The sequence below is a fragment of the Haemorhous mexicanus genome, chromosome 37, assembly GCF_027477595.1.
Source record: "Haemorhous mexicanus isolate bHaeMex1 chromosome 37, bHaeMex1.pri, whole genome shotgun sequence".
Taxonomy (NCBI): domain Eukaryota; kingdom Metazoa; phylum Chordata; class Aves; order Passeriformes; family Fringillidae; genus Haemorhous; species Haemorhous mexicanus.
In genome coordinates, this window is record NC_082377.1 from 1144843 (window position 1) to 1170516 (window position 25674).

The 25674-nt window shown below is 58.3% G+C and overlaps 1 protein-coding gene across 1 annotated transcript; it reads left to right on the top strand.

The window, feature by feature from the left end:
- Positions 1-8238: 8238 nt before the first annotated feature.
- On the top strand, positions 8239-25153 carry LOC132341253 (mucin-17-like). The gene is made up of 11 exons (XM_059872618.1): positions 8239-21394; positions 21472-21579; positions 22184-22299; positions 22500-22558; positions 22647-22786; positions 22930-22995; positions 23072-23234; positions 24097-24258; positions 24468-24553; positions 24665-24723; positions 24905-25153. Exons 1-11 carry the CDS (start codon positions 8239-8241, stop codon positions 25151-25153), a joined length of 14364 nt encoding a protein of 4787 aa, XP_059728601.1.
- Positions 25154-25674: the final 521 nt, after the last annotated feature.

The following is a 25674-nucleotide window of genomic DNA, read 5'->3' on the forward strand; positions in this document are numbered from 1 at the left end:
GCCTGAGGTGGGCGAGGGACCGGGGGGTGGGACTGGGGTGGGGTGGGATGGGAATCATGGGATCCATGGGGTGGGATGGAGAAAAACCTCTGGGATGGGTGAGGAACATCTGGGATGGGATGGGATCCATAGGGTGGGATGGAGAAAAACCTCTGGGATGGGTGAGGAACATCTGGGATGGGATGGGATGGGATGGGATGGGATGGGATGGGATGGGATGGGATGGGATGGGATGGGATGGGATGGGATGGGATGGGATGGGATGGGATGGGATGGGATGGGATGGGATGGGATGGGGTGGGATGGGATGGGATGGGATGGGAATCATGGGATCCATGGGGTGGGATGGAGAAGAACCTCTGGGATGGGTGAGGAACATCGGGGATGGGATCCATGGGGTGGGATGGGATGGGAATCATGGGATCCATGGGATGCGATCCCTGGGGTGGGATGGAGAAGAACCTCTGGGATGGGTGAGGAACATCTGGGATGAGATGGGATCCATGGGGTGGGATCCATGGGGTGGGATGGAATGGGATGGGATGGGGAGAAACCTCTGGGATGGGTGAGGACCATCTGGGATGGGATCCATGGGGTGGGATGGGATCCATGGGGTGGGATGGGATCCATGGGGTGGGATGGGAATCCTCGGGACAGGATGGGATGGGATGTGACACCTGAGGACCCCCAAGCCCCCAAGCCCCGACCCTGTCCCCCCCAGCCGCGGCAGCGTGGTGGTGAATTACCGCGTCCAGCTGCGACCCCGGCCCGGCAACGCCAGCCTGGAGCACCGAGCCCTGGAGCTGCTGGCCGTGGCCAACGCCGCATCCCAGCCCCACAACTGCAGCACCTCGGCCGGTAGGTGACCCCCACCTGCCCTGGGATTGTCCCCACCCCCTCTGGTGACCCCCAGTGACCACCCAGTGCTGTCCCCTCTGCCAGATGGGCTCTGCTTCACCGCCACCTCCGTCAGGGCCACCAGAGCCGCCACGCCGGCGCTCAACTACACCGGTGAGTGCGGGCTGGGGACACCTGGGGACACCACGGGAGGTGGGGTGGGGACAGGGGACTCTTGACCAGGGTTTGGCTTCTGCAGAGCTCTGCCGGCGGCACGCGCCGGCCAACTTCAGCCGGTTCTACTTCCCGTACCGCACGGCCAACGGGCTCCTCTGCGTCACCAACTGCACCCTCAACGTCCCCGGCGCCTTCGACTGCCACGGCGGGCTCTGCCGGCTCACCCTGGAGGGGCCCCGGTGCTTGTGAGTTGGCCACGCCCACCCCAGGCCACGCCCACTGCCCCCACCTTAAGGCGGACCTTGAAGATGGGGTCAAGGGTCCCCTCAAGGCCAAAGTTGTTGAATCGCAATGTTTGACCCCAAACTTGAGCTCCTGAGCTCAAATCCCAATGTCTGACGGCCAAGGTCCCACCAGAACCCAAAACCTTGGCGCCCTTGGCTCCTGTCAAGTCCTGCCCTTCAAACCCAACCCTGGACCCTCAAACTCAACCCTTGACCCCCAAACTCAACTCTTGACCCCCAAACCTCCAACTTTGACCCCCAAACTCAACCCTTGACCCCAAATCCAACCCTTGAGCCCCAACACTCAACTCTTGACCCTCAACACCCAACCTTGACCCCAACACCCAACCCTTGACCCCCAACTCCAACTCCTGCCCTCCAAACCCAACTCTTGACCCCCAAACTCAACCCTTGACCCCCAAATTCAACCCTTGACCCCAAATCCAACCCTTGAGCCCCAACGCTCAACTCTTGACCCTCAACACCCAACCTTGACCCCAACACTCAACCCTTGACCCCCAACTCTAACTCCTGCCCTCCAAACCCAACTCTTGACCCCCAAACTCAACCCTTGACCCCCAAACCCAACCCTTGACCTCCAAACTCAACCCTTGACCCCCCAAACCCCTTGACCCCAACTCCAACCCTTGACCCCAAACCCAACCCTTGAGCCCCAACGCTCAACTCTTGACCCTCAACACCCAACCTTGACCTCAAACCTCCAACTTTGACCCCCAGCTCCAACCCTTGACCCCCCAAACCCCTTGACCACGCCCCTCAAACCTCAATCCCAACCCACGGTCATGGTGATGGATCTCCAGGGAAGTCTCCTGTGATTCCAGGGGGTTCCTGGGAGGATCCCACCCCCCAGTCCCCACCCTGGGAGGGGCTGAGGACCCTCCCCATGACCTGTCACCTGTCACCTGTCACCTGACCTGTCACCTCCCCCTGCAGCTGCCCCGACCTGCCCTGGTACCTCTCGGCCGGCGACCGCTGCCAGACCCACATCAGCAAACTGGGGCTGGGCCTGGGCGTGGGGCTGGGGCTGGGCCTGACCATCCTCATCCTCCTCATCCTCTGCATCGTCCTCACCGTCCGCTTGGCCCGAGGGAGGAAGAAATCACCTGGAGCCAGGTGAAACCACTGCGGGGGTGGGGGGTCACAGGAACGGGATTTGGGCTGGTCGGACCCCAAAATTCGGGGTCCAGCAGCTTTGCCTCATGGTGGGGGGTGGGAGGGTGGAGACCACCCCCAGTGTCACCCCTCCCCAGCCCCCTCAACCTTGCCCGGCTCCGCAGCGCGGCCGTCGAGGACACCTGGCCGGACGGGGGCCGCAACGGCCGCGTCACCGGGATCTACCACGTCAACGGCGGCGGTGCTGGGAAAGGTGGGCCCCGAAACGGGGGGTGAAACCATCGATGGAGAGGGAAACTCCTCCAAAATCCTCATGGGGTCATCCTCATCCTCCTCCTCTTCCTCCTCCCAGGTCCCTACGGATACAACACCTACAAGCCCAGCTCGGAGGTGGCCGAACCCCCGGCGTCGGTGGGTGACGGGGTGACATCGTTTTTGGGGAGGGGTCCTCAGCCTAAGATTGACCTGGAACCCCGATTCTGACCCCGAAACACAAACTGCCACCCCCAAAACCACAACTAACCGCCTCAAAATACCCAAGCCCCCAGTTGTGACCTCACCACCCCCATTTGCATCTCCAGAACGCAAACCGTGACCTCAAAACCCCAAACTTGACCTCAAAACCCCAAACTTAACCCCAAAACCCCAACCTCGACCCCCAAAACCAAAACAGCGACCCCAAAACCTCCAACCTCCACCCCAACCTCCCAACTGTGACCCCCAAACTCCAAACTCCAGCCCAAACCCCAAATTTTGAACTTCAAAACCCCAACTGTGACCTCCAAACCCCCAACCTCGACCCCACATCCCCAACATCAACCCCCCAAACCCCGACGGTGGCCCCCCAAAACACAACTTTGACCTTCAAAACCCCGATTTTGACCCCAACTCCCCCGTTTTGACCCCAAACCCTGACCCTCAGCCCCCTCCCCATCTTTCAGGTGCTGGCAGAAGGTGCAGCAGCCCTGTGACCCCCCCCCCCCCAAATACCTGGGAGGGGGTGACCAAGGTGCCCCCCGAGACCCTCGGCGCCATCAGGGCAGCGACCGAAGCCCTCAGAACTTTCATTTTTGGGGGAAAAAACGCCAGAATTGGGATCCTCTGTGAGAGAGGAGAGGTCCTCCCATGGTCCTTTTTGGGGGGGTTTCTCCTTGGAGAGGACATCTCGGGGGGGGATTTGGGGTTGGATCCGGCTTTGGGAGCGTGGCCGGAGCTGGAAAAATCCTCATTTCCACGGAAATTATATTTATTAACGCGTTTATTTCATCTCCTGGAAAAATCACCCAAAAAAGGGGGGGATGGGAGTGGGAGAGAGCCCCAAAAGGAAGGGGGTGGAGATTTTGGGGGTCAAGATTTGGGGCTGGGGGTTTTGGGGGTCATGGTTTGGGGGTTGAGGGGGTTGAGGTTGGGGGTTTGGGGTCGTGGTTGAAGTTTGGGGTTAAACAAGGGATTTTGGATGTTGAGATCGGGATTTTGAAAGTGGAGATGGGAGGTTTGGGGTTCGGGGTTCCAGATTGGGAGGTTTTGGGGTTGAGGTTGAGGTTTTGGGGTCACATTTGGGATTTTGGGATCGAGTTTTGGGGGGCTGGAGGACACAGCTGAGTCTTTAAAGCCCAGGGTTGGCTTTTGGAAGTCTGGGTTGAGTTTTGGGGTCACTGTTGGGGTTTGGGGCACCGATTTGGGGTTTGAACATTGAGATCAGAGTTTTGGGGGTCGAGATTGGAGTTTGGGATCACATTTGGGATTTTGGGATCGAGTTTGGGGGTCTGGAGGACACAGCTGAGTCTTTAAAGCCCAGGGTTGGCTTTTGGAAGTCCGGGTTGGGTTTTGGGGTCACTGTTGGGGTTTGGGGCACAGATTTGGGGTTTTGAACATCGAGATCGGAGTTTTGGGGGTCGAGATTGGAGTTTGGGGTCACATTTGGGATTTTGGGATCGAGTTTGGGGGTCTGGAGGACACAGCTGAGTCTTTAAAGCCCAGGGTTGGCTTTTGGAAGTCCGGGTTGGGTTTTGGGGTCACTGTTGGGGTTTGGGGCACTGATTTGGGGTTTTGAACGTTGAGATCAGAGTTTTGGGGGTCGAGATTGGAGTTTGGGGTCACAGTTGGGATTTTGGGGATCGTGGGTGGGGTTTGAGTGCCCAGGGGTGGCTTGGAGGGACTTCCCCACCCCGACACCACCAACCAGGACCAAAACCAGCCCACAAGGACCCAGCTGCCGCGGGAGAAGGAAGAAATCCCACAAAACGCCCCTTGGCCAAACACCGGCGGGGCGGAACCCCTACTCCAATAAAATCTGACCTCCTGCCACCCCAAAATTCCAATTCCCGCCCTTCCCACCCCTCCCAACGCTCCGGAAAAAAATCGGTGTTTGCTTTCTGGGTGGAAAAAGCGCCGTCCCCGCCCGCCAGCTGCGCGGGAGCGGCTGGAAACGCGAGAAAAGGGCGGCCAAAGAGTTTGGGGGTGGTCCTGAGGGCTGGGGGGGGTCTCCAGGGGGTCCCTGATTTCCCTCACGGGGATTTTGGAAGGGTTTGGGATGTCGGTTTTGGCCACCTGAGTCTCCTCTTGGGATGGGGTTTGGTGGTTGACACCGTGGTGATCGATGATGACCCAACCGTGACCCAACCGTGACCCAACCATGACCCAACCGTGACCCAGCCGTGACCCGGTGATGATCCAGGGGGTCCCCACGGGGTTCCTGATGTCCAGGAGAGGTCCTGGAAGAGCCTTGGCCGCTCCATCGTTGCGTCACCAACGGGGGTGGGAGGTTTGGGACCTTCCCAGCTCCGGGGTCAAAGGTTCCTCTCCCGGCGCTTCTTCCCGCGGCTCCGAGCGCGTCCCGGCTCTGGCATGGTGCCGGTGGAGGAGCCGTGATGGGGAAAATGAAAGTTTCCATCTTTCATCTCCATTTTTTCCTCCTCCTCCTCTTCATCCCCGAAGGAAGAAGGGGTGAGTTGGGCCGGGAAAGGGATTTTTTAATTGGATTTTTTTTGGGGTGGAAAAAAGGCGGGATGGGAGGTGATGCTGTCTCCTCTTGGGATTTTCAGCGGGGATCTCCTGTGGAAAGGGGAGGTTCAGACCCACCTCCTCCGTTCCTTGGATAAAATCTCCCTCTCCAGGGTCTCATCCCATTGTGGGATCCCTGGAAATGGGTTGGGGGTCCATGGGAATGGGTCAGGGGTCCTTGAGAATGGATCAGGGGTCCATGGGAATGGGTCGGGGGTCCTTGAGAATGGGTTGGGGTCCATGGGAATGGGTCGGGGGTCCATGGGAATGGGTCAGGGGTCCTTGAGAATGGGTTGGGGTCCATGGGAATGGGTCAGGGGTCCATGGGAATGGGTCAGGGGTCCTTGAGAATGGGTTGGGGTCCATAGGAATGGGTTGGGGGTCCATGGGAATGGATCAGGGGTCCATGGGAATGGGTCAGGGGTCCTTGAGAATGGGTTGGGGTCCATGGAAATGGGTCAGGGGTCCTTGAGAATGGGTCAGGGGTCCATGGGAATGGGTCAGGGGTCTCTGGGAATGGGTTGGGGTTTCTGGGAATGGGTTGGGGGTCTCTGAGAATGGGTCAGGAGTCCTTGAGAATGGGTTGGGGTCCTTGAGAATGGGTCAGGGGTCCCTGAGAATGGGCCAGGAGTCCATGGAAATGGGTCAGGGGCCTCTGGGGGTGGGTCAAGATCCAGGAATGGGTCAGGGGTCTCTGGGAATGGGTCAGGGGTTCCTGGGAATGGGTTGGGGTCCATGGAAATGGGTCAGGGGTCCCTGAGAATGGGCCAGGAGTCCATGGAAATGGGTCAGGGGTCTCTGAGGATGGGTTGGGGTCTCTGGGGATGGGTCAGAACCCACAGGGATGGGTTGGGGGTCTATGGGAATGGGTCAGGGGTCCATGGAAATGGGTCGGGGTCTCTGAGGATGGGTTGGGGTCCATGGAAATGGGTCAGGGGTCCCTGAGGATGGATCAGGCATCCATGGAAATGGGTCAGGGGTCTCTGAGGATGGGTTGGGGTCTCTGGGGATGGGTCAGGACCTACAGGGATGGGTTGGGGGTCTATGGGAATGGGTCAGGGGTCCATGGAAATGGGTCAGGGGTCTCTGAGGATGGGTTGGGGTCCATGGAAATGGGTCAAGGGTCTCTGAGGATGGATCAGGCATCCATGGAAATGGGTCAGGGGTCCTGGGGATGGGTTGGGGTCTCTGGGGATGGGTCAGAACCCACAGGGATGGGTTGGGGGTCTATGGGAATGGGTCAGGGGTTCCTGAGGATGGATCAGGCATCCATGGAAATGGGTGAGGGGTCTCTGAGGATGGGTTGGGGTCTCTGGGGATGGGTCAGAACCTACAGGGATGGGTTGGGGGTCTATGGGAATGGGTCAGGGGTCCCTGAGGATGGATCAGGGGTCCATGGAAATGGGTGAGGGGTCTCTGAGGATGGGTTGGGGTCTCTGGGGATGGGTCAGGACCCACAGGGATGGGTTGGGGGTCCATGGGAATGGGTCAGGAGTCCATGGAAATGGGTCAGGGGTCTCTGAGGATGGATCAGGCATCCATGGAAATGGGTGAGGGGTCTCTGAGGATGGGTTGGGGTCTCTGGGGATGGGTCAGGACCCACAGGGATGACTCAGGTGCCACTCCCCACCTGCCCCCCATCCTTACCTGGTGCCATTCCCAGAGCTCCCTATCAGAGCCCCCTCCCCCCATTCCACCCCGGCTCTTCCCAGTTCCTCACCCCCCCCCTTCCTCCTCCTCCTCCTCCTCCTCCTCCTCCTCCTCCTCCCCCTCCCCCCCCCCACCGGTCCCAGCGGTTGGGAAGCGTTAATGCTGGGAAACCTCGTTAAGAGGCCGCGTTAATTACACCAGAGCGGCCTCATCAAAGCAGCCGCAGCTGGAGAACCTCAAGGAAGTGACACCAAGCTGGGAAAATTCAGATTCCGGTTTTTTTGGGGTGTTTTAAGTGTTTTTTGTTGTTTTGGTTTTTTTTTTTTTTTTAAGGAGTTATTTTGGTTCGTTCGGGGTTTTCTTAACGAAGCCGTAAAATTTCCCAGAAGGGAATTTTAACGTGGAAAATTCCTCGTTTTAACGAGGAAAAACTCGATTTGGGGCCACCCTCGGGTGACGGCAAAGCCTCCCCACGGCTCTGAGGGTGAGCAGGGCTGGCTCACCTGGGAGCTCACCTGGCCAGGTGTCAGGTGAGGAGGACAGAGCAGCGAGAAACGAGAAATGAGAAACGAAAGCAAAGATGATAAGGGGAGAGATAAGAGATCACCTGGGGCTGATAAGAGGCAGCCGGGGCTGATAAGGCGTAGCTGGAATCGATAACGGCTTTACCTGAAATTGATAACGGCACCTGAGGCTGATAAGGGCACCTGGAGGAGATCCGAGGGTGACAGTGGGGGGACAATGGGGGCCTTGTCACCCTTGGGGTGAGAGGAGGAAGTGGATGTTCCCAAAATCGAGGAGCTGCGGCTCGGAGGGAACGTTCCAGAAGGTCCCACCTGCTCCAGGTGGGCTGGGATGGATCCAAACCGTTCCAACAGGTGTCGAGAAGGCTCCAGATGAACACCTAGACAACAGGAGCAGCGAGTCCAGGGCATGGCAAAGCCACCTGAGATAGGGATCTTCCACTCTCTCCACAGGAGCCGGCGCTGCTGAACCCCCTGGAGCAACCAGGACACCTGGAACCAGGACCACACCTGGGACCACCAGTCTGGAGGCCAAGAGTGACCCCTGGACCGCCAGTGACCCACGGACCAAAGGTGACCCATGGGCCACCACCAGCCTTGAGACCATTTCCACCACCCCTGAGACCACCATGACTGACCCTGAGACCACCAGTCCTGAGACCACCGGTGACCCAGGGACCAAAGGTGACCCATGGGCCACCACCAGCCTTGAGACCATTTCCACCACCCCTGAGACCACCATGACTGACCCTGAGACCACCAGTCCTGAGGCCACCAGTGACCAATGGACCACCACTGGTCCTGAGACCATTTCCACCACTATCCCTGAGACCACCAGGACCAAGCCTGAGACCACCAGTGACCCATGGACCACCACCGGTCCTGAGACCATTTCCACCATCCCTGACACCACCATGACCAGTCCTGAGACCGCTAGTGACCCATGGACCACCTCCAGACCTGAGGCGCTTTCAAGCACCACTGACACCACCACCAGTCCAGAGACCACCAGTGACCCATGGGCCACCACTGGTCCTGAGACCACCAGTCCTGAAGCCACCAGTGACCCATGGACTTCTTCCAGACCTGAGGCGCTTTCAAGCACCACTGACACCACCAGCAGTCCAGAGGCCACCAGTGACCCATGGACCACCACCGGTCCTGAGACCATTTCCACCACTATCCCTGAGACCACCATGACCAGTCCTGAGACCACCAGTGACCCATGGACCACCATCAGTCTGGAGACCATTTCTACCATCCATGACACCAGCACGACCACCCCTGAGACCACCATCCCTGGGACAACTAGTCCTGAGACCACTAGTCCTGAGACCAACAGTGACCCATGGACTGCCACCAATCTGGAGACCACTTCCACCACCCCTTACACCACCATGACCAGTCCTGAGACCACCGGTGACCCATGGACTTCCTCCAGACCTGAGGCGCTTTCAAGCACCACTGACACCACCAGCAGTCCAGAGGCCACCGGTGACCCATGGACCACCACCAGCCTTGAGACCATTTCTACCACCCCTGACATCATCATGACCACCCTTGAGGCCACCACAGCCATCCCTGAGACCACCATGACCCTCCCTGAGACCACCAGTCCTGAGACCACCGGTGACCCATGGACCTCCACCAGCCTTGAGACCATTTCTACCCATGCTGAGACCACCACCACCACCCCTGAGACCACCACTCTGGAGGCCACCAGTGACCCATGGACCACCACCAGTGACCCATGGACTTCCACCAGCCTTGAGACCATTTCTACCATCCCTGACACCACCACCACCACCCCTGACACCTCCATGACCATCCCGGAGAACACCAGTCCAGAGGCCACCAGTGAGCCATGGACCACTACCAGTGACCCATGGACGGCCACCAGTCGTGAGACCATTCCCACCAGACCTGAGACCACCACCACCATCCTTGGGACCACCAGTCCAGAGGTCACCAATGACCCATGGGCCACCAGCAGTCTTGAGACCATTTCCACCACTCCTGAGACCACCAGGACCATCTCTGAGACCTCCATGACCATCCCTGACACCACCACCACCACCCCTGAGACCTCCATGACCATCCCTGAGAACACCAGTCTGGAGGCCACCAGTGACCAATGGGCCACCACCAGTCTTGAGACCGTTTCTACCCCCCTTGAGACCACCACCACCATCCCTGAGACCACCACCACCATCCCTGAGACCACCAGTGACCCATGGGCTTCCACCACTCTTGAGACCATCTCTACCATCCTTGACACCACCTCGGCCACCCCTGACACCTCCATGACCATCCCTGAGACCCCCAATCCTGAGACCACCAGTGACCAATGGACCACCACCATCCCTGAGACCACTTTCACCACCTCTGAGACCACCGCGGCCATCTCTGAGACCACCAGTGACCCATGGACCTCCACCAGACCTCAGGCCATTTCAACCACCACTGACTCCACTGCCACCAGTCCAGAGGCCACCAGTGACCAATGGGCCACCACCAGAGACCCATGGACCACCCCCAGTCCTGAGACCATTTCTACAACCCCTGACATCATCTCAACCATCCCTGAGACCACCAGTGACACATGGACTTCCACCAGTGACACATGGACCACCACCAGTCCTGAGACAGTTTCTAAGACCCCTGACACCACCACCATCAACCCTGAGACCACCACTGACCCATGGATGGCCAGCAGTGACCCATGGGCCACCACCAGTGACCCATGGACCACCACCAGTCTGGAAGCCATTTCCACCACCCCTGAGACCACCAGGACCATCCCAGAGACCACCAGGACCATCCCAGAGACCACCAGTCTGGAGGCCACCGGTGACCCATGGGCCACCACCAGTCTGGAGACCATTCCCACCACCCCTGACACCACCATGAACATCCCTGAGACCACCAGGACCAACCCTGAGACCACCAGTGACCCATGGACCACCACCAGTCTGGAGGCCATTTCCACCACCCCTGAGACCACCAGGACCATCCCAGAGACCACCAGTCTTGAGACCACCGGTGACCAATGGAAGGCCACCACTCTTGAGACCATATCCACCATCCCTGAGACCACCAGAGTTGAGACCACCAGTGACCAATGGACTGCCACCAGTTTTGAGACCATCTCTACCCCCCCTGAGACCACCACGACCTTCCCTGAGACCACCAGTGACCCATGGACAGCCAACAGTGACCAGTGGACCTCCACCAGCCTTGAGACCATTTCTACCCATGCTGAGACCACCACCACCACCCCTGAGACCACCAGTCTGGAGGCCACCAGTGACCCATGGACCACCACCAGTGACCCATGGGCTTCCACCAGCCTTGAGACCATTTCTACCATCCCTGACACCACCACCACCACCCCTGACACCTCCATGACCATCCCTGAGAACACCAGTCCAGAGGCCACCAGTGACCCATGGACCACCACCAGTGACCCATGGACGGCCACCAGCCTTGAGACCATTTCTACCATCCCTGACACCACCTCGACCACCCCTGACACCTCCATGACCATCCCGGAGAACACCAGTCCAGAGGCCACCGGTGACCCATGGACCACTACCAGTGACACATGGATGGCCACCAGTCTGGAGACCATTCCCACCACCCCTGAGACCACCATGAACATCCCTGAGACCACCATTGCTGAGGCCACCAGTGACTCATGGATGGCCACCAGTCGTGAGACCATTCCCACCACCCCTGAGACCATCACCACCATCCCTGAGACCACCAGGACCAACCCTGAGACCACCATTGCTGAGACCACCAGTGACACATGGATGGCCACCAGTCTGGAGACCATTTCCACCAACCCTGAGACCACCACCACCATCCTTGGGACCACCAGTCCAGAGGCCACCAGTGACCCATGGACTGCCACCAGTCTTGAGACCATTTCCACCACTCCTGAGACCACCAGGACCATCCCAGAGACCACCAGGACCAGCCCTGAGACCACCACCACCATCCCTGACACTTCCATGACCATCCCTGAGAACACCAGTCTGGAGGCCACCAGTGACCAATGGGCCACCACCAGACTTGAGACCGTTTCTACCCCCCTTGAGACCACCACCACCATCCCTGAGACCACCACCACCATCCCTGAGACCACCAGAACCATCCCTGTGACCACCAGTGAGCCATGGGCGTCCACCAGTCTTGAGACCATTTCTACCATCCCTGACACCACCTCGACCACCCCTGACACCTCCATGACCATCCCGGAGAACACCAGTCCAGAGGCCACCGGTGACCCATGGACCACTACCAGTGACCCATGGATGGCCACCAGTCTGGAGACCATTCCCACCAGACCTGAGACCACCACCACCATCCTTGGGACCACCAGTCCAGAGGTCACCAATGACCCATGGGCCACCAGCAGTCTTGAGACCATTTCCACCACTCCTGAGACCACCAGGACCATCTCTGAGACCTCCATGACCATCCCTGACACCACCACCACCACCCCTGACACCTCCATGACCATCCCTGAGAACACCAGTCTGGAGGCCACCAGTGACCAATGGGCCACCACCAGTCTTGAGACCGTTTCTACCCCCCTTGAGACCACCACCACCATCCCTGAGACCACCACCACCATCCCTGAGACCACCAGTGACCCATGGGCTTCCACCACTCTTGAGACCATCTCTACCATCCCTGACACCACCTCGACCACCCCTGACACCTCCATGACCATCCCTGAGACCCCCAATCCTGAGACCACCAGTGACCAATGGACCACCACCATCCCTGAGACCACTTTCACCACCTCTGAGACCACCGCGGCCATCTCTGAGACCACCAGTGACCCATGGACCTCCACCAGACCTCAGGCCATTTCAACCACCACTGACTCCACTGCCACAAGTCCTGAGGCCACCAGTGACCCCTGGGCCACCACCAGAGACCCATGGACCACTCCCAGTCTGGAGACCATTCCCACCACCCCTGAGACCACCGTGAACATCCCTGAGACCACCAGGACCATCCCAGAGACCACCAGGACCAACCCTGAGACCACCAATGCTGAGACCACCAGTGACCCATGGGCCACCACCAGCCTTGAGACCATTTCTACCATCCCTGACACCACCATGACCAGTCCTGAGGCCACCGGTGACACGTGGACTTCCACCAGTCTTGAGACAGTTTCTAAGACCCCTGACACCACCACCATCCCTGTGACCGCCAGTCTTGAGACCACCAGTGACACATGGACCACCACCAGTCGTGACACCATTTCCACCATGCCTGAGAACACCACAACCATCCCTGAGACCACCATGACCACCCCTGAGACCACCAGTCCGGAGTCCACAAGCGACCAATGGTCCACCACCAGTGTTGTGGCTATTCCCACCACCCCTGGCACCTCCATGACCATCCCTGACACCACCACTACCATCCCTGAGACCACCAGTGACCCATGGACCACCACCGGTGACCAATGGACCACCACGAGTCTTGAGACCATTTCTACCAACCCAGACACCACCACCACCATCCCTGAGACCTCCACGACCATCCCTGAGACCACCAGTCTGGAGGCCACCAGTGACCAACTGTCCACCACCAGTGACCTTTGGGCCACCGCCAGTCTTGAGACCATTTCCACCACCCCTGACACCACCACCACCATCCCTGAGACCACCAGAACCAACCATGCGACCACCACTCTGGAGGCCACCAGTGACCCATGGACCTCAACCAGAGACCCATGGACCTCCACCAGTCTTGAGACCATTTCTACCCATGCTGAGACCACCACGACCATCGCTGACACCACCAGTCTGGAGGCCACCAGTGACCCATGGACCACCACCAGTCTTGAGACCATTTCCACCACCCCTGACACCACCATGACCATCACTGAGACCACCAGAACCAACCATGAGACCACCACTCTGGAGGCCACCAGTGACCAATGGACAACCATCCCTGAGACCACCAGTGACCCGTGGACCACCACCAGTCTGGAGACGGTTTCTACCACCCCTGACACCACCACCACCATCCTTGAGACCACCACAACCACCCCTGAGACCACCAGTCTTGAGACCACCAGTGACCCATGGACTTCCACCAGTCTTGAGACCATTTCTACCATCCCTGAGACTACCAAAACCAACCCTGAGACCACCAGTCCGGAGTCCATAAGCGACCAATGGTCCACCACCAGTCTTGTGGCTATTCCCACCACCCCTGGCACCTCCATGACCATCCCTGACACCACCACCACCATCCCTGAGACCACCAGTGACCCATGGACCACCACCAGTGACCAATGGACCACCACGAGTCTTGAGACCATTTCTACCAACCCAGACACCACCACCACCATCCCTGAGACCTCCACGACCATCCCTGAGACCACCAGTCTGGAGGCCACCAGTGACCAACTGTCCACCACCAGTGACCTTTGGGCCACCACCAGTCTTGAGACCATTTCCACCACCCCTGACACCACCATGACCATCACTGAGACCACCAGAACCAACCATGAGACCACCACTCTGGAGGCCACCAGTGACCAATGGACAACCATCCCTGAGACCACCAGTGACCCGTGGACCACCACCAGTCTGGAGACGGTTTCTACCATCCCTGACAGCACCACCACTATGCTTGAGACCACCACAACCATCCATGAGACCCCCAGTCCAGAGGCCACCAGTGACCCATGGACCTCCACCAGTGACCCATGGACCTCCACCAGAGACCCATGGACCTCCACCAGTCTGGAGACGGTTTCTACCACCCCTGAGACCACCATGAACATCCCTGACACCACCACCACTATCCTTGAGGCCACCACAACCATCCATGAGACCACCAGTCCAGAAGCCACCAGTGACCCATGGACCTCCACCAGTCTTGAGACCATTTCTACCCATGCAGAGACCACCATGACCACCCCTGAGACCACCAGTCCGGAGTCCACAAGCCACCAATGGTCCACCACCAGTCTTGTGGCTATTCCCACCACCCCTGGCACCTCCATGACCATCCCTGAGACCACCACCACCATCCCTGAGACCACCAGTGACTCTTGGACCACCACCAGTGACCAATGGACCACCACGAGTCTTGAGACCATTTCTACCAACCCAGACACCACCACCACCATCCCTGAGACCTCCACCACCATCCCTGACACCACCAGTCTGGAGGCCACCAGTGACCAACTGTCCACCACCAGTGACCTTTGGGCCACTGCCAGTCTTGAGACCATTTCCACCACCCCTGACACCACCACCACCATCCCTGAGACCACCAGAACCAACCATGAGACCACCACTCTGGAGGCCACCAGTGACCAATGGACAACCATCCCTGAGACCACCAGTGACCCGTGGACGGCCACCAGTCATGAGACGGTTTCTACCACCCCTGACACCACCACCATTATCCTTGAGACCACCACAACCATCCATGAGACCACCAGTCTTGAGACCACCAGTGACCCATGGACCTCCACCAGTCTTCAGACCATTTCTACCATCCCTGAGACCACCACAACCAACCCTGAGACCACCAGTCTTGAGACCACCTGTGACCCATGGACCTCCACCAGTCTTGAGACCATTTCCACCATCCCTGAGACCACCACAACCATCCCTGAGACCACCATGACCACCCCTGAGACCACCAGTCCGGAGTCCACAAGCGACCAATGGTCCACCACCAGTCTTGTGGCTATTCCCACCACCCCTGGCACCTCCATGACCATCCCTGAGACCACCACCACCATCCCTGAGGCCACCAGTGACCCATGGACCGCCACCGGTGACCAATGGACCACCACGAGTCTTGAGACCATTTCTACCAACCCAGACACCACCACCACCACCCCTGAGACCTCCACGACCATCCCTGAGACCACCAGTCTGGAGGCCACCAGTGACCAACTGTCCACCACCAGTGACCTTTGGGCCACCGCCAGTCTTGAGACCATTTCCACCACCCCTGACATCACCACCACCATCCCTGAGACCACCAGAACCAACCATGAGACCACCACTCTGGAGGCCACCAGTGACCCATGGACCTCAACCAGAGACCCATGGACCTCCACCAGTCTTGAGAACATTTCTACCCATGCTGAGACCACCACGACCATCCCTGACACCACCAGTCTGGAGGCCACCAGTGACCCATGGACCACCACCAGTCTTGAGACCATTTCCAACACTCCAGACACCACCATGACCATCACTGAGATCACCAGAACCAACCATGAGACCACCACTCTGGAGGCCACCAGTGACCAATGGACAACCATCCCTGAGACCACCAGTGACCCGTGGACCACCACCAGTCTGGAGACGGTTTCTACCACCCCTGACACCACCACCACTATCCTTGAGACTACCACAACCACTCCTGAGACCACTAGTCTTGAGACCACCAGTGACCCATGGACCTCCACCAGAGACCCATGGACCTCCACCAGTCTGGAGACCATTCCCACCACCCCTGAGACCACCATGAACATCCCTGACACCACCACCACCATCCTTGAGACCACCACAACCATCCATGAGACCACCAGTCTTGAGACCACCAGTGACCCATGGACCTCCACCAGTCTTGAGACCATTTCTACCCATGCAGAGACCACCATGACCACCCCTGAGACCACCAGTCCGGAGTCCACAAGCCACCAATGGTCCACCACCAGTCTTGTGGCTATTCCCACCACCCCTGGCACCTCCATGACCATCCCTGAGACCACCACCACCATCCCTGAGACCACCAGTGACCCATGGACCACCACCAGTGACCAATGGACCACCACGAGTCTTGAGACCATTTCTACCAACCCAGACACCACCACCACCATCCCTGAGACCTCCACGACCATCCCTGAGACCACCAGTCTGGAGGCCACCAGGGACCAACTGTCCACCACCAGTGACCTTTGGGCCACTGCCAGTCTTGAGACCATTTCCACCACCCCTGACATCACCATGACCATCACTGAGACCACCAGAACCAACCATGAGACCACCACTCTGGAGGCTACCAGTGACCAATGGACAACCATCCCTGAGACCACCAGTGACCCATGGACCTCCACCAGTCTGGAGACGGTTTCTACCATCCCTGACACCACCACCACTATCCTTGAGACCACCACAACCACCCATGAGACCACCAGTCCAGAAGCCACCAGTGACCCATGGACCTCCACCAGTCTTGAGACCCTTTCTACCCATGCAGAGACCACCATGACCACCCCTGAGACCACCAGTCTGGAGTCCACAAGCCACCAATGGTCCACCACCAGTCTTGTGGCTATTCCCACCACCCCTGGCACCTCCATGACCATCCCTGAGACCACCACCACCATCCCTGAGGCCACCAGTGACTCTTGGACCACCACCGGTGACCAATGGACCACCACGAGTCTTGAGACCATTTCTACCAACCCAGACACCACCACCACCATCCCTGAGACCTCCACCACCATCCCTGACACCACCAGTCTGGAGGCCACCAGTGACCAACTGTCCACCACCAGTGACCTTTGGGCCACCGCCAGTCTTGAGACCATTTCCACCACCCCTGACATCACCATGACCATCACTGAGACCACCAGAACCAACCATGAGACCACCACTCTGGAGGCCACCAGTGACCAATGGATAACCATCCCTGAGACCACCAGTGACCCGTGGACGGCCACCAGTCATGAGACGGTTTCTACCACCCCTGACACCACCACCATTATCCTTGAGACCACCACAACCACCCCTGAGACCACCAGTCCAGAAGCCACCAGTGACCCATGGACCTCCACCAGTCTTGAGACCATTTCTACCCATGCAGAGACCACCATGACCACCCCTGAGACTACCAGTCCGGAGTCCACAAGCGACCAATGGTCCACCACCAGTCTTGGGGCTATTCCCACCACCCCTGGCACCTCCATGACCATCCCTGACACCACCACCACCATCCCTGAGACCACCAGTGACCCATGGACCGCCACCGGTGACCAATGGACCACCATGAGTCTTAAGACCATTTCTACCAACCCAGACACCACCACCACCATCCCTGAGACCTCCACGACCATCCCTGAGACCACCAGTCTGGAGGCCACCAGTGACCAACTGTCCACCACCAGTGACCTTTGGGCCACCACCAGTCTTGAGACCATTTCCACCACCCCTGACACCACCACCACCATCCCTGAGACCACCAGAACCAACCATGAGACCACCACTCTGGAGGCCACCAGTGACCAATGGACAACCATCCCTGAGACCACCAGTGACCCGTGGACCTCCACCAGTCTGGAGACGGTTTCTACCATCCCTGACACCACCATCATTATCCTTGAGACCACCACAACCACCCCTGAGACCACCAGTCTTGAGACCACCAGTGACCCATGGACCTCCACCAGAGACCCATGGACCTCCACCAGTCTGGAGACCATTCCCACCACCCCTGAGACCACCATGAACATCCCTGACACCACCACCACTATCCTTGAGACCACCACAACCACCCCTGAGACCACCAGTCCAGAAGCCACCAGTGACCCATGGACCTCCACCAGTCTTGAGACCATTTCTACCCATGCAGAGACCACCATGACCACCCCTGAGACCACCAGTCCGGAGTCCACAAGCGACCAATGGTCCACCACCAGTCTTGTGGCTATTCCCACCACCCCTGGCACCTCCATGACCATCCCTGACACCACCACCACCATCCCTGAGGCCACCAGTGACCCATGGACCACCACCAGCCTTGAGACCATTTCTCCAACCCCTGACACCACCTTGACCATCTCTGGCCCCACCAGAACCATGCCTGAGACCACCACACCTGAGACCAGCAATGACAAATGGACTTCCACTACTCTTGAGACTGTTTCTACTACCCCTGAGACCACCACGACCATCCCTGAGACCACCATGACCATCACTGAGACCACCATGACCATCCCTGAGACCACCAGTTCTGAGATCGCCACCACCTTTCCTGAGGCCACCTCCACCATACCTGAGACCACCAGTGACCCATGGACCTCCACCAGTCCTGAGACCATTTTCACCGCTCTTGACTCCATCACCACCATCCCTGAGACCACCAGTCCTGAGATCAGCACCACCATCCCTGAGACCACCATGACCATCCCTGAGACCACCATGACCATCCCTGTCACCACCATGACCATCCCTGTGACCACCACTTCTGAGACCACCATGACCATCCCTGAGACCACCATGACCATCCCTGAGACCACCAGTTCTGAGACCACCATGACCAACCCTGAGACCACCATGACCATCCCTGAGACCACCATGACCATCCCTGAGACCACCACGACCATCCCTGAGACCTCCAGTTCTGAGACCACCACGACCATCCCTGAGACCACCATGACCATCCCTGAGACCACCATGACCAGTCCTGAGATCACCAGTTCTGAGACCACCATGACCATCCCTAAGACCACCATGACCATCCCTGAGATCACCATGACCATCCCTTACACCACCAGTTCTGAGATCGCCACGACCCTTCCTGAGGCCACCTCCACCATACCTGAGACCACCAGTGACCCATGGACCTCCACCAGTCCTGAGACCATTTTCACCACTCTTGACTCCATCACCACCATCCCTGAGACCACCAGTCCTGAGATCAGCACCACCATCCCTGAGACCACCATGACCATCCCTGAGACCACCATGACCATCCCTGTCACCACCATGACCATCCCTGTGACCACCACTTCTGAGACCACCATGACCATCCCTGAGACCACCACGACCATCCCTCAGACCAGCACTTCTGAGACCACCATGACCATCCCTAAGACCACCATGACCATCCCTTACACCACCAGTTCTGAGATCGCCACCACCTTTCCTGAGGCCACCTCCACCATACCTGAGACCACCAGTGACCCATGGACCTCCACCAGTCCTGAGACCATTTTCACCGCTCTTGACACCATCACCACCATCCCTGAGACCACCATGACCATCCCTGAGACCACCATGACCATCCCTGTCACCACCATGACCATCCCTAAGACCACCATGACCATCCCTGAGACCACCACGACCATCCCTGAGACCACCACTTCTGAGACCACCATGACCATCCCTAAGACCACCATGACCACCCCTGAGACCACCAGTTCTGAGACCACCACAACCATCCCTGAGACCACCATGACCATCCCTGAGACCACCACGACCATCCCTCAGACCACCACTTCTGAGACCACCATGACCATCCCTAAGACCACCATGACCATCCCTGAGACCACCAGTTCTGAGATCACCACCACCTTTCCTGAGGCTACCTCCACCATACCTGAGACCACCAGTGACCCATGGACCTCCACCAGTCCTGAGACCATTTTCACCGCTCTTGAGTCCATCACCACCATCCCTGAGACCACCAGTCCTGAGATCAGCACCACCATCCCTGAGACCACCATGACCAACCCCGAGACCACCATGACCATCACTGAGACCACCAGTTCTGAGACCACCATGACCATCCCTGAGACCACCAGTTCTGAGACCACCGCGACCATCCCTGATACCACCATGACCATCCCTGAGATCACCAGCTCTGAGACCACCATGACCATCCCTGAGACGACCACGACCATCCCTCAGACCACCACTTCTGAGACCACCACGACCATCCCTAAGACCACCATGACCATCCCTGAGACCACCATGACCATCCCTGAGACGACCACCAGCCCTGAGACCACCACCAGCCCTGAGACCACCACCACCACCTCAGAGACAACCACAACTCCTGGCACCACCACAACATTCCCTGAAACCCCCAGTTCTGAGACCACCACCCACTCTTGGACCACCATCATGTCCTTCCCTGAGACCACCAGTTCTGAGACCACCACCACCTTCTCTAGGACCACAACCAGCCCTGAAACCACCCTCCCTGAGACCACCACCTCCTCTGGGACCACCAGCACCTTCCCTGGGACCACCAGTTCTGAGACCACCACCACCTTCTCTAGGACCACAACCAGCCCTGAAACCACCCTCCCTGAGACCACCACCTCCTCTGGGACCACCACCACCACCATGTCCTTCCCTGAGACCACCACCACCTTCTCTGGGACCTCTGGCACCACCACAACCAGCCCTGAAACCACCCTCCCTGAGACCACCACCCCCTCTGGGACCACCAGTACCTTCCCTGGGACCACCAGTTCTGAGACCACCACCACCTTATCTAGGACCACAACCAGCCCTGAAACCACCCTCCCTGAGACCACCACCCACTCTTGGACCACCACCACCATGTCCTTCCCTGAGACCACCACCACCTTCTCTGGGACCTCTGGCACCACCACAACCAGCCCTGAAACCACCCTCCCTGAGACCACCACCTCCTCTTGGACCACCACCAGCACCTTCCATGGGACCACCAGTTCTGAGATCACCACCACCTTCCCTGGAACCATTTCTACCACCCCTGACACCATCACAATCCCTGATACCACCACCACCTTCTCTGAGACCACCACCACCTTCCCTGGGGCCACCAGTACCACCTCTGAGACCTACACCACCACCACTCCTGGGACCACCACCACCACCCGTATGACCACCACCTCCAACCATACAACCACCACCCCCACCACACCTAGGACCACCCATGGAACCACCACCAGCAGCAGCACCATCACCATGACCACATCTCCCCACTCCACCACCCCTCCAGGTACTTCCCACCCCTCCTTCCCACCTGGCCCCTTTTCATGTCCCTTCTGGTTCCTTCTCCATCCCTTCTCCTTCCAGGGATCTGCAGCAATGGTGGCACCTGGGACAACGGCCACTGCCGGTGTCCCCTCGGCTTCACCGGGGACAGGTGTGATGACATCAGCCACACCATCGAGACCAAGGCTGGTAGGAATTCCATCTTTTTTTGGGATGTATCCAATGCTGGGATGAGAAAGATCTGGAGGTGTTCTCCAGGTGTGACGGTATCTCAGAGAACCTCCTCCATAGCTCCTCCTCCTCCTCCAAAGGTGTCCCACATGGATCCAACCCTTCAGGTGGATCTCCATGGTCATTTCCAAGCTGGTTTCTGCTTGGAAATGGGTCAAGAATCATCAGAGTCTCTCAGAACCCAAAAATTTGGGCGGAGGTGGTGGTTCCACCAGGTCCTGCCCACTGAGGGTGAGGTGGGGTCTACCTGAGATTCCCCACCTGGAAATTTTTGGGGGCATGGGGGATGACCCGGCTCCAAACCATCAGAAGGATCAGGATCCACCTGGGAGGACCAGGTGGGAATTTTGGGGAATGGGACACGGCCCAGTCCTTGCTGGGACCACCCAGTGGAGCTGCGGGACCACCGATGGTCTCTTCTGATGGGTGGAGGACGTTTCTCCCGGTTCCTTCGCAACAACCCCCAAATTCAGGAGATTTAGGGGGAGATTCACGGGTCCCACCTGCCTGGGAAGGTGTCCCTGCCCCACCTCCTCCATGGGCTGGTGTTGGACATTCCCAGAGACCAACGGGACGGTGCACGTGGAGCTGCACGTCACCAACCGGGACTTCACCGAGGACCTCAACAACAGCAGCTCCTCCGCCTACTTGGAGTTCGTCCAGCACTTCACCAGGCAGGTAAAGGGACACGAGATCCCACCTGAGGTGGGGATCTACCTGGTGGATGCGTCCCAAGTTCTCCAAGAACTTCTCCAAGATCTTGTGTGGGTCCACCAGGATGGATTTTGGTGGGGGGGAACACCCGAAATGAGGGAGATCCAGGAGGGTGAGAGGGGAACGGACCCAACCATCCCACCTGGAGACATCTTCTCTTCCAGATGGACGCGGTCTACGCCGGCATCGAGGGTTACAAGGGCATCAAGGTGAACAGTCTCAGGTGAGCGCCGAGGTCACCGGGACGGAGATTTTGGGGTCATTCCACGGGAAAAAAGCGTTCGGATCGGGACGGTGGCGTTTCTGTCCAGGCCTGGCAGCGTGGTGGTGGATCACATCATCATCGTGTCCCTGCTGGTGACCTCCCAGAGCCAGGAGAAACTCCAGAACATCACGGCCAAACTTCAGGAGAAGATCGAGGTGGCGGCAAGACAATTCAACTGCACCAGCGGTACCGTGTCACCTTCCCACCGCGGGGCTGGGGACAACCAGGGCCACCCATGGGGTGGGGGACACCTTCCCACCCACCTAAACCACCCTAGACACCCCAGAGAGGGGCTGTGGTGTCCTCTACCAGTTTCACCTCTCTTGCAGGTGACCTGTGCTTCAACTCCTCCGAGGTGGTGGTCACCAGCACCACGCTGGAATTCGATGAAGATGGTGAGTGGATGGGGGAGGATCCAGGTGGGTCTGGGGTCTCCAGAGCCCCTCCAGGTGACCTCTGTCCCCTCTCCAGCCTACTGCAGGAGCCAAGCGCCTGAGGGCTACCGGGAATTCTTCTTTCCCAACCTGACGAGCTCCGGGTTGTCCTGCACGTCCAACTGCACGCCGGGCACCGCCAGCACCATCGACTGCAGCCGTGGGAAGTGCCACATCACCCGTGGAGGTCCTCAGTGCTTGTAAGGGCTGGAGGGAATTCATCCTCCTCCTCCAAAGCTGTCCCACCCTTCAGGTGGATCTCCATGGTCACGTCCAAGCCGTTTCCTGCATGGAAATGGGTCAAGAATCATCAGGGATGGAGCAGGGTCTTGGTCCACATGGTGGATCTCCATGGTCACGTCCAAACTCTTTTCTGTATGGAAGCGGGTCAAGAATCATCAGGGATGGAGCAGGGTCTTGGTCCACATGGTGGATCTCCATGGTCACGTCCAAACTCTTTTCTGCATGGAAATGGGTCATGAATCATCAGGGATGGAGCAGGGTCTTGGTCCACATGGTGGATCTCCATGGTCACGTCCAAGTCGTTTCCTGCATGGAAATGGGTCAAGAATCATCAGGGATGGAGCAGGGTCTTGGTCCACATGGTGGATCTCCATGGTCACGTCCAAACTCTTTTCTGCATGGAAGAAGGTCAAGAATCATTGGGGTTTTGGTCCACATGGATCCAAGAATCTGATGGATCTTCAGAATCCTTTCCAAGCTGTTTCCTGCATGGAAATGGGTCAAGAACCATCAGGGTTGGAGCAGGGTCTTGGTTCAACATGAATCCAACCCTTCTGGTGTAACTCCGGGCCCACCTCCGAGGTTTTCTCTGCAGAACAAGAGGTCAAAAATCATTGAGGTTGGTGTAGGGTCTTCTTCTACAATGGATCCAAACCTTCTGATGGATCTCCGTGATCATCTCCAGGGTTACAGCCCCAAGGTGGAGCAGAGTCTCGCTTCAAGCAGGGTTTGAGGCTGCAGAAATGGGGTTGGGGTGGGAGGCGTTTCTTCTGGGAGGGGTCCCAGCTTTGGGTTGACCACCTTGTCCCACCCCACCAGCTGCGACGAGACCCACCTGTACTGGTACCAAGATGACCGCTGCGCATCACGGGTCAGCAAACTGGCCATGGGTCTGGGCTTGGCCGTGGCCATCCTGGTCGTGGTGGTCATCGTCCTCTCCATCTTCCTCTTCCGAGCTCGGAGATCTGGGTCCTTTGACAGGTGAGGGTGGACAGGTTTGGGGGGTCTCCGTGGGGTGGGAGAGCTCCTTGGGTTGGTGGTTTCCAAGATGTTCCTCATCCTCAATGAGCTCCCGAGGGCTGGGGGGGGGGGACCTTGGTCCTTTGCGGGGGTGTGGAGGAGCTGGGGGGGTCCAGGCAGGGATGGACCTGCTGATGGTGACCACCCCATGCCCCCTGACCCATCCCCAGGGCTGAGCAGAAGATGATGGAGAATTGGTACCAGAACATCAGCGAGGAGTGGAGCCCCCAAGGAAGCTTCACCTTCCGGAGCCAAGGTGGGCGTGGAGTGGGTGAGGAGTCTCTGGTGACCCCACAGGGGTGGTGGAGTTGGTTTGTGCCCCCCATCCCCACCTCAAGAACCACCAGTGAACTCTCCTGTCCCACAGGTGGCCAGCTCAAGGATGACCATCTAGTCAACCTTGAGGCCGTGGACACCTCGGTGCCGGTGAGTTCCCCCTGCCCTCCTGCCGAGGTGGGACCAGGGCAGTGGGGACACCCCAGATGTTCCTGACACCCCGTTCTCCACCGAATCTCCTCCGGCACGTCCCAGCAGATCCAAATCCCACGGCCGGAGAAGTTCCTCACGGAACTCTGAGACATGGTGGGGTGGTGATTTCCACCACCAGAACCTCACCATCATCATCATCAATGTCATCAATGTCATCAATGTCATTAATGTCATCAACGTCAACATCATCATCCTCATGACCATGATCAACATCAAAGTCTTCTTCATCATCATCACCATCATTATCACGACCAACATGATCGCCATCACCGCCATCGCCATCATCACCATCACCATCATCATCATCAACACGATTGCCACCAACATCACCGTCACCATCACCCCCATCACCAACCCCATGGAATGAGGTCCCTGCCCCAGCACTGCAGGACAACTTGGACCTTCTCCTGGGGGGCACCTGGACCCCCTGCCCTCATCTTCATCCTCCTCCTGTGTCCCTCATCCTCCTCCTGTGAGCACTTTTAGGTCATGACCCCACTTCTAGGACGTGGGGACCTCACCTCCAGCAGCACTTTTGGGTCCTGACCCCACCTGAAAGGTCATGTCCCCATCTCCAAGGTCATGTCCCCACCTCCCTTTGTCCCCACATTCAAGGGTGAAGATCCCCCCCACCCACAAAAGGGGGCTGGACCCTCTCCCTCTCAATGAAGTCACTCAAACATCTCTGGTGTTACTGGTTTGTACTGGGACAAGCCCAGTGACGGCTTGGGGAGGGGACAAACACCCTTCTGGAGTTATTTTTGGGGGTGACACCCCCACACCCACCTGGCACCTCCCCCCATTACTCCAACTGGGGACATTCCCACCGCATTCCAGCACCTGCCAGGTGTGTTTGGGGCCACACCTGGCCACACCTCCAGGTATTGG

What these genes read in the sequence shown, in the direction of transcription:
- LOC132341253 (XM_059872618.1), top strand. Translation starts at nt 8,239, where the DNA reads ATGACTGACCCTGAGACCACCAGTCCTGAGACCACCGGTGACCCAGGG. An exon ending in CCACTCCACCACCCCTCCAG is followed by an intron (nt 21,395 to 21,471) that starts GTACTTCCCACC and finishes TTCTCCTTCCAG; the next exon opens with GGATCTGCAGCAATGGTGGC. An exon ending in CGTGGAGGTCCTCAGTGCTT is followed by an intron (nt 23,235 to 24,096) that starts GTAAGGGCTGGA and finishes CCACCCCACCAG; the next exon opens with CTGCGACGAGACCCACCTGT.